The 13,457-nt window shown below is 51.9% G+C and overlaps 1 protein-coding gene across 4 annotated transcripts; it reads left to right on the top strand.

Moving 5' to 3' along the window:
* The first annotated feature begins 811 nt into the window (after positions 1 to 811).
* Positions 812 to 13,010, top strand: St6galnac4 (ST6 N-acetylgalactosaminide alpha-2,6-sialyltransferase 4). Of its 4 annotated transcripts, XR_013108521.1 has the most exons (7): positions 816 to 979; positions 1,322 to 1,422; positions 3,382 to 3,567; positions 7,898 to 8,310; positions 9,648 to 9,755; positions 11,025 to 11,677; positions 11,772 to 13,010. XR_013108521.1 is itself a non-coding variant. In XM_034494020.2 (6 exons), exons 2-6 carry the CDS (start codon positions 1,411 to 1,413, stop codon positions 11,212 to 11,214), a joined length of 909 nt encoding a protein of 302 aa, XP_034349911.1. In that variant the 5' UTR covers positions 816 to 979; positions 1,322 to 1,410; the 3' UTR covers positions 11,215 to 11,697. The 4 variants fall into 4 exon arrangements, 3 of the variants coding, with proteins under 3 accessions (XP_076784615.1, XP_076784616.1, XP_034349911.1); XM_034494020.2 differs by lacking the exon at positions 11,772 to 13,010 and having other exon boundaries at positions 11,025 to 11,697; XM_076928500.1 differs by lacking the exons at positions 9,648 to 9,755; positions 11,772 to 13,010 and having other exon boundaries at positions 812 to 979; positions 11,025 to 11,697.
* Positions 13,011 to 13,457: the final 447 nt, after the last annotated feature.

Below are 13,457 nucleotides of genomic sequence, written 5' to 3' on the forward strand. Positions count from 1 at the left end.
AGCTACCTCTGCCCTTCCTCACTGAGACAGGGTTATTTTTTCCGACTTAACAGAGAAGGAGGGGGGGGGTGTGTCCTGCCTCAGGCATAGGCTACATTGACATACTCAACACAAAATGGCTGTATTTTAACAGCCTGCCAGGCAGTGGTGGCATACACCTTGAATTCCAGTACTTGGGAGGCAGAGGCAGGCTGATATCTGTGAACTCAAAGCCAGTGTGGTTTACAGAGCAAGTTCCAGTCAGCCAGGGCTACACAGAGGAACCCTGTCTTGAGAAACCAAAACCAAGCCAAACCACCACCAACAAAACAACCTGAGCCATTAATCCCAGCTCTTGAGCCTCTAGCAGAGGTAGCTGGATCTCGGTGAGTTTGAAGCCTGTCTGAAACACGTGGTCCTGTCTCAAGAACATGTTTCTTCATTGCCTATCTGAAATTCATACTCAGGTTCACATTTTGCACTTGATTTGCGCTGACAACCCAACCAGCCTGAAACCCAGGGCTGCTTAATTCAAAGCCCTTGCTTCATTTCCTGTCCCCTGTCACTTCCCGGGCAATTTCAGAAATGGAGAACCCCAAGTCTCCACGGCCAGTAGCCATTACTCAGGTGGCTCAGACCTTCTGGACATCTTCTACAGTCCTCCTTCCAACCACACAAGGACTAGAGTGGGAAGCCAAACTAGACAGGCCCCGCCCTCGACGTCGAGACCTCGCCCCCGGCCCGGAGTTCTCAGAGATAGCCACGCACGACCCGCCAGCACTGCGCAGGCCCCGCCCCCTGAGCGCAAAGCCTCCGCCCCTCCCGGAGGCCCCTCCCACACTCCCGGCTGCGCTGCTTCAGCTTCCAGGCTTCCGAAGCTGCGGCCGCAGCACCGCCTCCTACCCGGGGCCCGGTTCCAGCCCCTCTGGCCCGGCCCACTGGACATGGAGCTCCGAGCAGCGCATCCTGATACCCCGGCGCCCTCCAACCTACTCGTTCGGTTAGCGCCCAGCTTGGGGAGGGACGGTGGAAGCTAGCAGGGTGAAAACCCCACATCCTGTCTGCCCCAGGCCTCTCCATCACCCCACGGTAGAGAGTTGGGATGGATGGGGTCTGGCTCCTGGCTTTCTTTGCCTGCCTCCGACCGAATGGATGACCTTGAGCCGAGAGCGCCTCCTCTTTGCCTCTCCTTCCCCATCTGCATAATGGGGATTGGTTTGGCAAAGTCTCTGAACCCGCGGCCTTTATGATGGGGCACGTTGTCACATGCTTGGAGACTTTAAGGCTTTTGGTTCCTGGGCCCATTTTCCTTGACCTGGATTTGTCTCTTCCCTCGCCTCAGTTTCCCTCATATCCTGGGACCAGCTTCCAGCCTTTTTCGTCCCAAGCTCTGGAGACAGCAGCCTCCAGACTGCTGAGGGCAGAGACAGCATGAAGGCCCCGGTAAGTGACAGGGAAGAACGAAAGTTGCCTGGGGATTTTGGGGGCAACTAGGGCAGAGCTTTGCAGCTGCCTTCCCACGCCCAGAGTTATAGTGATCCTCCCATCCCTTTTTGGTGTCAGGGGTATGAAGCTCAGAGCCTCTCCCACAGCCCTAGTGGTTGCTCCTGCGCCTGAGGCTGTGTGACCCCAGGCCGGTGTATTCCCCTTTTGGTTTCAGTTTGTTCTTCTCACCTAGAAATGGAAGTAACCCAAATGTCACCCAGTTGAGAGGGGGGTGTGAGACTGAGTCTGAAGGCTCAGGTCAGCTACTCTTGTCTTTACTGTGAGCTCCCTGAATGCTGGGGTGTGAAGATTAGTTACCACTGCCTGATTCAAGGTCTCTGGTCCCTTTTGGGCAGCGGACCAGTTGTTGTGCAGAGCCGGAGGCCTTAGGAGCTGTGAACCCCATCTCCTGGACAGCTGGCCACACAGAGAAGACTTATTTTTAGCAACTGATGTGGCTTATGGACAGACAAGGAAGGGTGGGCCCCTGGCAGGATGTGCTGGGGGTTGTTCTGCACCTCTGGCTTTCTGGGCATACTGACCAGCTCCTAGTGTTTGCTTTGGAATGGCCGTAGGCCTAGAAAACTGGAATTCTGAGAGTCACAGGTATTGAGATGGCCCAGCACACAGTGGCAGATACCTTGCTGGGTGCTTTCAGTGAGTGTGCAGGAGGCCACCCCCAGGTGAGCAGCCCAGAAGGCTTCTTCCAATGGCTTTTGGTATAGCTTTTCTAGAAGTGGGAGTGGCTGAGCTGAAGCATTCCAACTACTGAAAGCCTTTTCTGTTTATCTGTTTAACAGTATCTCAGTCTGTAGCGCAGGTTAGCCTGGAACTCACTGTGTAAATTATAGCCCAGGTTGTCCTCAAACTTGTAACAGTTCTGCTTCAGGCAAGGGATGAGTTACCATATTTATTATTAGATTTGATATTTAGATTATTATTAGAATAGATAGACATATCTAATCCATTTTATCTACTTGTCTAAATAGTGGGTGGTTGTGAGGAGTCAATCTACCTGGGTTCTTGGAGCCTGGCTCCTTTGTAAGCAATGAAAGCTCACCACTATACCATCAAGCCAGTCCTTGAAGGCATTTTTAAAAAGGATTTATTTATTTTATATATGTGAGTATACTGTACTACACTGTTGCTGTCTTCAGACACACCAGAAGAGGGCATCTGATCCATTACAGATGGTTGTGAGCCACCATGTGGTTGATTGCTGGGAATTGAACTCAGGACCTCTGGAAGAGCAGTCAGTGCTCTTAACCGCTGAGCCATCTCTCCAGCCCCTGAAGGCATTTTTTTTTTTTTTTTTTTTTTAATTTTTTTTTTTTTTTTGGTTTTTCGAGACAGGGTTTCTCTGTGTAGTCCTGGCTGTCCTGGAACTCACTCTGTAGACCAGGCTGGCCTCGAACTCAGAAATCCGCCTGCCTCTGCCTCCCAAGTGCTGGGATTAAAGGCGTGCGCCACCACCGCCCGGCCTGAAGACATTTCTTAAGTGATGCTTTCAAGTCCCCTTCCACCTCCTGGACTGTCCAGCCAACCAAGGGGACACACTGGGTCAGTTGAGGGTAGGATGACGGAGGTAGGGCCATGGGGGGCAGTGGCCTGGGGTGAAGGCCATTGAAACCCCAGACTGTATAGTGTATCTCTGCTGGTTCTAGGTGAGAATTTGGGTTCTGCAATGTGGAATTTGTACCCTTGCTGTGTGGCTCTGAGTGACTTCATCCCAGCTGAGTGTCCTGACCTGGAAGAGGGAACTTGGGGGGCTTGTCTCTAGATTCGAGGGCCAAGAGCTAGGCATCCCTGAAAAAAGTCTCACCAATGGAGCTGTAGAGGTTCCGCATGGGGAGACTGGGGGTTACCCGCAAGTACCCCGCAGGCGCAGGCACAGGCACGTGACCACTGTCTCCTCAGGGCCGCCTTCTGCTCCTCGTATTGTGCACCTTGACAGTGTCTGCTGTCTTTGTCTTCCTGTGCTGCTGGGCCTGCCTGCCCCTCTGCCTGGCAGCCTGCCTCGACCGCCACCTCCCTGCAGCCCCCAGATCCACTGTGCCAGGGCCCCTGCACTTCAGTGGCTACAGCAGCGTGCCAGACGGGAAGGTGAGTCAGCCGAGGGATGCTAAGGGAGCCGACGGGTCACCAGCTCTAGGAAACGGTGAGAAACAGTGAGAACTGAGCTGGTGGCAAGCCAGCCTGGACTCTGAGCTTAGCTTCGCTGCTCACCAGCTGTGTGACTTCTGCCAGTCACTTGTCCTCTCTCAGCACTCAAGGTCTAAGAGAACTGGTTTTATAATAAGCAGACACTGCCTGGGTACCCCCCAACTCCATGCTGGGAATGAAAGGGGGGGGGTGCCCACTGGGGATAACTTGGGAAGACAAGAAGTGTTTAGACTTCTGTGTCTCCATATCATATGCTCAACACACATGGCTTAGCTCCCGCAGGAAGTCTGTCACTGTGTGGCAGCATAGGTCAAGGTTATATATGATCCCGGGAGTCATGAGACAGGGACACCGAGAGTGACAAGACAGCCATGACTCCCGTCCATGGTGTCCACCTCTCCATATTTGCTCCACCTAGTGTGGTGCAGGGACATTCACAACTTTGACCCTAATAGCAGAGGTCCGGTGTGTCACGGTTCACAGTTACCTGCTCTCGAAAAGCCATCCTGTATAGTTATTGGTGCTACAATTTTGGTTCTTAGTTTGGTGGGCCTAGGGCCATGCTCAGAAGCCCTGGCTTGCTGGAGACTTGCCATGCCATGTCCCCAATCCCTGTCTATGTTGGTCTGTGGCAAGGATTTGAAGGGTGACTGGCAGAGAGCACACAGTGCCCAGTGCCCAGCTGTGGTGTGAGGATTTGAAGGAGGAATGAAAACATCTTGGCTGGGCTGGCCTGGGGGCTGCAGCTCAGTCAGTGTTAAGTGCTAAGTTCAGTCCCCAGGACCAACACCAAACTGAAACGAAGGCAACAAAACTCTTGGCGGTGTGAGCTCTCCACTCCCCAAGAATGGCCAGGTGGGACAGGGACAGGGTGTCCTGGGTGGACACTATCCAGCCTGCCGTCGAGCGGCCAGAGCTCCTTTAGACACGCAGGCCCTTATAGCTTCATGTTTGTGTATGGATCGGATATGTGGGAGTTCAGCCTTGGGTTTTGTTTATCAGGCATTCTCCACATTAATTGATTGACTGGTGATTGATTGATTGATTGATTGATTGATTTAGACTGCTTCTCTCACTGTCTGGAATTAAGTGGCTCTAGACTGGCGAGTGCCCCATGGGGATCTACCTGTCTCTGCCTCCACGGTGCTGGGATTACAGGCTCATGCCACAGTGCCCAGCTCATTCACCTACCCTTCTCCCTCCCTCCGTCGTTCTCTCCCTCCCCTCTCTTCCTTCTCAGGGTCTGAGATTGGACTCATTGTTCCCTGACCCCTCTCCCCGGTCTCCATTTGTTTTTCTTAAGTGGGAAATCTAGGTTTTGAATGTCAACACGGATACTTTTTCCCTCTTGTAATAAGGGAAATCAATTGGCCCTGTGAGGGCTGATCTCACGACCCTTGATGGATGGGGCCGATGGTCACTAGCAAGAGGACAACCTGCCACTGCCAGGACCGGCCCAGACTGAGGGTACAACAAGGAAGTATTTTTGTTTTGTCTTTTGTTTTCTCTCTTTTCAGGAGAGGGTCTCACATAGCCCTGGCTGGCCTGGAATCTGCCATGTGGCAGGTGACTTTGAACTGATTGTCTGGCCAAATGCCCAAGTCCTGGGATTACAGGCTTGCCCCCACTATTTTTTTTTTTAATACTGTAGTACAGAAAATGGATTTATGAGTTCTTAAATCAACATCTTATCAAAAAAAAAAAAAAAAAAAAAAAAAAAAAAAAAAAAAAAAAAAAAGACCAGAGTGGGATTTCACAATGTCTTTTATTGAGTGGAACCAATCTTTTACATGGCTCTATAAACTCGAGTTCCTCCAGGTGAGGGCCCAGCACTTTCGTCAGAGCCTTAACAGTCCTCGCTCAGTGTGCACTCAGGCTGCCTGATGTCTGCCTCTTGGGTGGCATAACGAATAGGAAACAGGGCCTGAGGTCTGGGTAGCAGCTCATACCTGCAGTTCCAACACCTAAGTCTCAGACAGTCTCTGTACACAAGACCTTGTCTCAAAAAGAAGCAGGGTGGGATCCGGGAAACGGATCAGTCGTAAAGCCAGGTTGGCCTGGCAACTTGCTGTAATCCCTTCTTGGTGGAGGCAGAGATGGGATCCTTGGGGTAAATTAGCTAGCCAGACTAGCCAGAGCAGGGTTCTTGGTATATGCTGAGAGACCCTGTCTCAAGATTCATAACTACAGATGGTCAAGGAAGACACTATGTATCAACCTCGGGCTTCCACCTGGATGTATATCCACACAGCATGTAGGTGTACAAGTTGACAGATTCTAACCGAGTTCACCAGTTACAAGGAAACACTTCAGGGTCTCACTACATAGCCCTAGCTGGCCTGGGACTTGCTCTGTAGCCTTGGCTGCCTAGATCTCACCAAGATCTACCTGCCTCTGCCTTCCGAGGGCTGGAACTAAAGGTTTATGCCACCATGCTCAGCCAGTGAGTTTTGACAGAGGTAGGAGAGTATGAATAGCCTTCACCGTGGTGACACAGAACTCTTCCTGTCTCTCCCAGAAGTCCTCTTGTGCCCTTTGCAGCCCTCTCTGGCTTTCAAACGTGCTAGGAGAGGCTTGAAGCTCGGAGAGGAGACCTTTCCGCTCCACTGTGTTCTAGCTTCCTTTTCTTGGGCAGCCCGTCCCCAAGCCCGTCCCCAAGTCCGTCCCGTGTCCCTGGCTCCTTATTTCCTTGTACCTGTTCTACTGTGTTCTCACAAGAGGGTCAAGCAGGTGTTTTTACGCCCACTTCCCAGATGAGGGGCGACACCGCCTTACCTTGGGCCCATAGTACTAGGAAGGGATGGAGCCAGGATTCAGGCGGAGAACCAGACTACCAAAACTGGCATGGGCTGGACATGGAAGACCCCTCTTACTGAAGATTCTTCTATTAAAAACCCAGTACAGTATGGGTTAGGCTTGGGCAGGGCAGGAAGGGGCCTCAGTGACTCTGAAGACCTTGGGGTTCCTGTTTACTTAGCAAATACATGAACATGCAGTCAGTGCCAGAGACCATTCTAAAGGCTTTATAAATATTTGATCCTGTGACTTTAATAAGGTCCCAATAAGGTAGGGACATTTTAGGGCGTAGGACCGGCAACAGTGCTGGATGAGATGATAAGGAAGCTTAGGAAAGTCGTTTTCCTGTGTCTGGCTTGCCAGGTGGGCAAACATGGCAGTTGCCACCTACAGCCCCAGCATTTGGGAAGTTGAAGCAGAAGAAATGCCACAAGTCCAAGTCATGCCTAAGTCAGAAAGTGAGACTTTATATTACAAATGAAAACTGGGGCCAGCCAGATGACCTAACGAGTGCAGGCACTTGCTACAAAATCTGATGACCCGAGTTCTCCCCATGGAACGCACATGGTGGAGGTGACTGACTCAAGTAAGCTGTCCTTGGACCTTCACATGGGTTCTGTGGCATGTGTCCCACCCCGAAAAACAAAAACCAAAACACCCTGGGGCCTGGGTAGGGGGTTCAGTTGGTTATGAAGCATGAGGACCCGAGTCCAGTCTTGAGCATCCATGTAAGAGCCAGGTACCCAGCGTGCACCTGTAATCCCGTGCTGGGAGGCGGACACTGTGAGGCTGGGGCTGCCTCGCCAACCAGTTTATCAGAATTAGCAAAATCCTGGTTCAGTGAGAGACTCTGGCTCAAGAAAATAGAGAGTGCCGGGCGGTGGTGGCGCACGCCTTTAATCCCAGCACTTGGGAGGCAGAGGCAGGCGGATTTCTGAGTTCGAGGCCAGCCTGGTCTACAGAGTGAGTTCCAGGATAGCCAGGACTACACAGAAAAACCCTGTCTTGAAAAAAAAAAAAACAACAACAACAAAAAAAAAAAGAAAATAGAGAGTGATTGAGGAAAGCACCTAAAGTCAACCTCTGGCACGTGACTGTGCCCCCACGCACGCACGCAGTCAACCTCCGGCACGTGACCGTGCCCCCACGCACGCACGCAGTCAACCTCCGGCACGTGACCGTGCCCCCACGCTCGCACGCAGGCACAGCCATGTCTGTGCACGCACATGACTGCGCCCCTCGTATGCAAGCACACCCACACCTGTGCACACAAGCATGTACATATACAGATTTAAAAAACTAAAACAAAACAACAACAAAAAAAACACAGTAGATCTTAGTCCTTGGAACTGATCCAATTATCAGACAGGTTAGTGGGCATGACGGAGGTGGGTGTGGAGAGGTGAGGGGGCGGACAAGGGGATAGCAGCTTGTGTGGAGGGTTCCTGATCTCTCTCTGTTTCCCTCTCTGTAGCCGCTTATCCGAGAACTGTGCCACAGCTGTGCGGTAGTGTCCAGCTCCGGTCAGATGCTGGGTTCTGGCCTGGGTGCCCAGATCGATGGTGCAGAGTGCGTGCTACGCATGAACCAGGCACCCACTGTGGGCTTTGAGGAGGACGTAGGCCAGCGCAGCACTCTGCGCGTGATCTCACACACAAGTGTGCCATTACTTCTGCGCAATTACTCGCACTATTTCCAGCATGCCCGAGACACACTGTACGTGGTGTGGGGCCAGGGCAGGCACATGGACCGGATGCTGGGCGGCCGCACCTACCGCACATTGCTGCAGCTCACCAGGATGTACCCAGGCCTGCAAGTGTACACTTTCACTGAACGCATGATGGCCTACTGCGACCAGATCTTCCAAGATGAGACGGGCAAGAACCGGTGAGCTGGGGGACCCCTGGCATCTGGAGCTTGCCTTCTCTAAAAGCCTCTTTCTGCTAGGAAAGTGCTTTAAGGTCTGAGGTGGTCTCTGAGGTCCATTCCAGATAACTGAAGTAAGAGTTACTTCAGGCTGGGGGTGTGGCTCTGCCGTTCATCTAGCATGCATGAGGCCCTGGATTCCATTCCTAGCACTGAATAAACTGGCCTTGCATGCCTCTGTAATCCCAGCTCTCAGGATGTAATCTCAGCATTCAGTAGAGGCAGGGTGGCTAGGAGTTCAAGGTTATCTTGCGCTACTCAGGGAGTCCAGTTCAGTTAATCCTGGGCGGCGTGAGCCTTTCTCAAAAATGAGCAAAACCAACCAACCAAGCAAACCATTAACACCAACTGTCTTTTGGTCTAAGGCTCTGAGCTGAGCATTCTACATCAGATGTCTCTTTAATCCCTCAGGACTTCCCGAGGCACCTCATTACATACCTGTGCCCTGTCCCTCCGTCCTCAGTTGTTCAGACTTGTCCCCAGCTGCAGTCCCTTGCACATGCTCTGTTCCTTCTGTCTAGAACATTCTTCCAGTGTTCCCGAGATTGACCGCTTCTTGCCGCTCTGGTCTGGATAAACTATGACTTCCTCAGGAAAGCCCTCCCTGACCATCCCCTGTGCAAGAGTGGCCTGCCGTGGGGGTCTGCATCTCAAGCTTTTTCCAGTCTCTTTAGCAGCTGACACCATGTGACATTACACTATTTATGTGTTTCCTCCCTGAAAGTGTTAGCTCCAGGTGGGGCAGATGCTGGCTGCTCAGCTTGACTGGGTGAGCCAGCCTGTACCCTCAGGAGAGGCAGAGGGGGTGACCTTCTGCTTGGAGGGCACCCAGAGCTGTCACTCAAGAGAGCTGAGGCCTGGGGCTATCACAACCCTTTACCCAGGTGGGCTGGGTGGGGGCAGGGTGGGCAAGGCTGGCGGGGTTCCCTCTTCAAAACACCTTCAAATGTCCACATTTTACAGCTGGGTCACTGAGGCTGAGAGTTTCAAGAGTGAGTTGGGTGCCCCGGGAGAGGCAAGGCTAAAAGAGAAGACAACTCCCTTGATTTTGCCCACTGCGCTCTCTTGCACCTGCGGGCTCCCCAGGTCAAGTTCTCTAGGACCCTGATGCTATCCTCCTCTCAGGCAGCCAAACTGAACAGGGCTGGGTTTGTGTCCAGCTCCACCTCTGACCCACTGCGATGGCAGGCTGCCTCTCTGCTGCTTCCCATCCTCCCTGGGACCCGTTTCTAGTCGTCAAGGCGGGTAGGGGATATGGGTGGGGTCCGCTGACGGTATCGGTATCTCATCCTCCTCAGGAGACAGTCAGGTTCCTTCCTCAGCACCGGTTGGTTCACCATGATTCTGGCCCTGGAGCTGTGCGAGGAGATCGTGGTCTACGGGATGGTCAGTGATAGTTACTGCAGGTTAGACTGGCGCCCAGGCTGGGGGCAGGGGGCAGGGAAGGAGGGGGAGGCGTGAAGCCGTGAGCCAGAGGGTCTGTGAGCTGTGTGGGTTTCATGAAGGGTGACCCAGGCACAGACACCCCCCAGGGCAGGCTTTTGGGAAAAAGTGTAACCTTTAGCTGGGCATAGTAATCCCACTTAGGAGGTGGAGACAGGAGAACCAGGATCAGAGCTAACCTTGGCTTCACATTAAGTCCAAGGCTACTCCCCTCCCCGAACAGCTTTTGAGCCCCTCTAAAAAACTCAAACCAAAACAAAGACTTGTATATCTCTCAGGTCAGTGAACCATCTCAGCCATTGTATCTAACCTTGAGACATTGCTGCCTGACCTTGGCAAATACAGAGTTCACACTTAAGAACCAGGAGGTTGTGAGCATGCCTTTAATCCCAGCACTCAGGAGGCAGAGGCAGGCAAATCTCTGAGTTCAAAGCCAGCCTGGTCTGCAGAGGGAGTTCTAGAATATCCAGGGCTACACAGAACAACTCTGTTTCAAAAAAAATAAAATAAAATAAAATAAAACAAACAAACAAAAACTCCCCAGGACCCACATGGTAGAAAGATTCACATCCCAGGCCTTGGACACTGTGGCAGCTTCTTACCCACTCACCCCACCCCCCACATACAAATAAAAAAATAATAAATGCAAAAAAAAAATTAAGTTGACAAAAACAATTTGGCAAAGTGGGCCTTGAGTTAGACTTACCTGATAAAGTGCTCACCCAGGGAGCCTATATCTATTTTAATAAAACACTATAGATAGATTTAGTTGCGGCATTACTTAAATACTGGGAGTTCAGATAGGGATATGGAATTCTATTATAATAATGTTACATTCTTATATTTCAATATTACTATAAGTAAAGATTTCACCCTTTCCCTTCAGAACCTGTGTCATGGGTGTATGAGGGAAATGGCAGGGTTAGGCCCGGTCACTGCTGGCCAGCCGAGTACTTCCTGGCAGGTGGGCGAGCAGAGCTGACTGCTCCAAATATGGGAGTTAGGCGCCACCCCTTTTTGTGAGTTTATCAGAGTCGAAGACTCCGATTTCAGGTGGTCTGTTGTAGGGGTGCCTTTCTGCTCACCCAGCTTGCAAGAAACAGTTTCTGAGTCCTGGCCCCATGGGCTTCTTGCCTGCTGGCCTCTGCCACCTGTCCAGACGTGGGTATCCCATACCTGGGCAGCTCTGAGGCCTTGTGTCTGTTTCACCTGACCCTGTTCCCTCCCAACAGTGAGAAGAATCCCCGCTCCGTGCCCTACCACTACTTCGAGAAGGGCCGGCTAGATGAGTGTCAGATGTACCGTCTACATGAGCAGGCACCGAGGAGCGCTCATCGCTTCATTACTGAGAAGGCTGTGTTCTCCCGCTGGGCCAAGAAGCGGCCCATCGTGTTCGCCCACCCGTCCTGGAGGGCCAAGTAGTTCCTGTTGCCAGTGACCACCAGGCCTGTGACCCATTCCAGGCCAGCATGGCTCCAATATAAACATTTGTGACTTTCACCTTCTACCTGACACCAGGTGGAACCTGAGGTCTCTGTTACCCAATACTGGGTATACTTAGAGGAATCTCAGGCCTTGTGACTTGAAGGGGAGTTGAGAGGGTGCCATTTATACCACCTCTGCTCCCAGGAGAATCCACGTCTTCATCTTGGGGTTTGTCCCACTTTCAGGTTTAAGTGGCCTTTGCCCTGGGGCCGATCGATGGCCCCGCCTCACCAGCATTATGGCTTTGCACCAGTCTTGATCTTTCCTCTACCTATCTCCAGCCACATGGTGCCACATTCTCAGGCTGGTGGCCCTGGTTGGTGCACCCTGGAACTTGGGATTTGATGGGTGTGAGGGCCGGTGAGCATCAGCCTCCCAGGACTGTCTCAGGAGTGTGCCGGTAAATGTGTATTTTCTGGACACTGTGTCTCTGTGGTAATGGATGTGGGATGGGAGTTAGGACACAGGCCTGTAACCTGTTTCCTGGAGGGCAGACAGAGCCCTCCATCCCTTCTCTAGGCCCGCAACTGTCAGCTCTTCCTAAATTGTCTGGATATCAGCATCCCAGAAGCCTGGGCTTCTTATGGTCTGACCACAGGACTGTGCTGGCCCAGGAGAGCCACCTTTCCCTCACTCAGCAGGCACAGAGCAGGGCCTGGGAGGACTCAGGGTGAGAAAGAAATTCCACCCATCACCATTTTCCTGCCCCATGAGTCAGATTCCAAAGTCTTTGCCAGTCAGGCTGTCTCTTAACTGTGGGACTTGGTTCCTCTGTAAAACAGAAGGCAGAATGCAGCTCAGGGTGGGTGCTGCCGGGAAGGAGTAGTCTCGGGGCCAGCCTTTTCTCTGAACTTTGCTTTTCAGTACCAAACAGCCACCATCCTGCTGTGTGATGCCACCCTGAGGAGGGAGCTGGTGTTCATCACAGATGATGTATGTAGCACAAGGTAGCTTTTGTGAGGTGGCTGAGCTAGGATGCTTTCAGCCTTGAGAGCTCACTCCTCAGGCTCCGCCTCCTTCCCCCTTTGGAAAACTGAAGAATGTAGCCCTGGGCTTTATCTCTCAGCTTCAGAGTTCAGGACCCTCTGGGTGTAACCTGCACAGTCCCCCAGAGCCCTGTGCTTAGTTCAATCCCTCCTACTACAAACTTGAAATTCCTTATTTTAGGTCTTGGTTTTTAACAAGGATCTTCTCAGTTTTCTTTTGTACCAGATCCCACAGATGACAGAACCTGCCGTTCCAAGGATTCCGGTGGCCTCCTACCCATTTTCCCAGGAGTGGCTAGAGACCTGGCACCTGGCCCACAGCACTGCCCTTGCCCCCAGTGTCTGGTGGCCCAGAAGCCTCATAAGTAGGAGGGCCAGCTGAGAGGGAAATCTCTGAGCCAAGGATGCAGGCTGGAAGCCAAATCGTTTCCTCAGGCCTGGTCATGCTGAGGGGCTCTGGGTAGGAATAGAGCATCAGTGGGTAGTGGGTGAGACGGGGGTCCTGCCAGCAGATCTGACCCCAGTTTCCCAGGCAATAAAGACAGTAGAGTAGTTTCTACCTCACAAGAGTGTATGAGTTCAGAGGATCCTCCTGGGGCTTAGAACACACTGGCTCTCAGTGTCCACAATCCACAATTTAAAATGTGGTAGTCCTCTGCTTGGGTGGTCCTGTCCCACCCTGGTATAGGTGGTATCAGTGCAAAATAATAATTAATGATAATAATAAAGTTCTCATCCTAATGGGAATAGTTTCTTCTGGTGCCATTTTGAGTGACCATGCCCAGGAACCAGAGGTTCATGTTACCCCCAAATTCCATGATCCAGTGCGGAAACAGTTTTATGAAGTTTTATAGTTTGCAGCACAAATAAAGTCGTGAATCCAGGCAAGTTTAAAATACATTAGTGGGGACATCAGAGAGGTGGGTAAAACGAGAGGGGGAAGCTCTCCTACAGGCCTGAGATAGAGCTTTGGGGTGGTAGAAGCCAGTGATCTGCTACGTTAATGGCTTTCAAAGGTTTTTATCTGTTAGCTATAGGATGTTCTACAAAGATAGTCAGGAGATGGGTGTTTGAAGCTACAGCTAACCCAAGATAGACTGATTTTGGCGGTGGGCCGTCTCCTTAGGCGTGGCTTCTTTCTAGGACTTTTCATTCATGGTAGTTGGCCAGCTCTCCATGCCATTAGACGTCCTG

The sequence above is a fragment of the Arvicanthis niloticus genome, chromosome 2 (genome assembly GCF_011762505.2).
Source record: "Arvicanthis niloticus isolate mArvNil1 chromosome 2, mArvNil1.pat.X, whole genome shotgun sequence".
NCBI classification, from domain to species: domain Eukaryota; kingdom Metazoa; phylum Chordata; class Mammalia; order Rodentia; family Muridae; genus Arvicanthis; species Arvicanthis niloticus.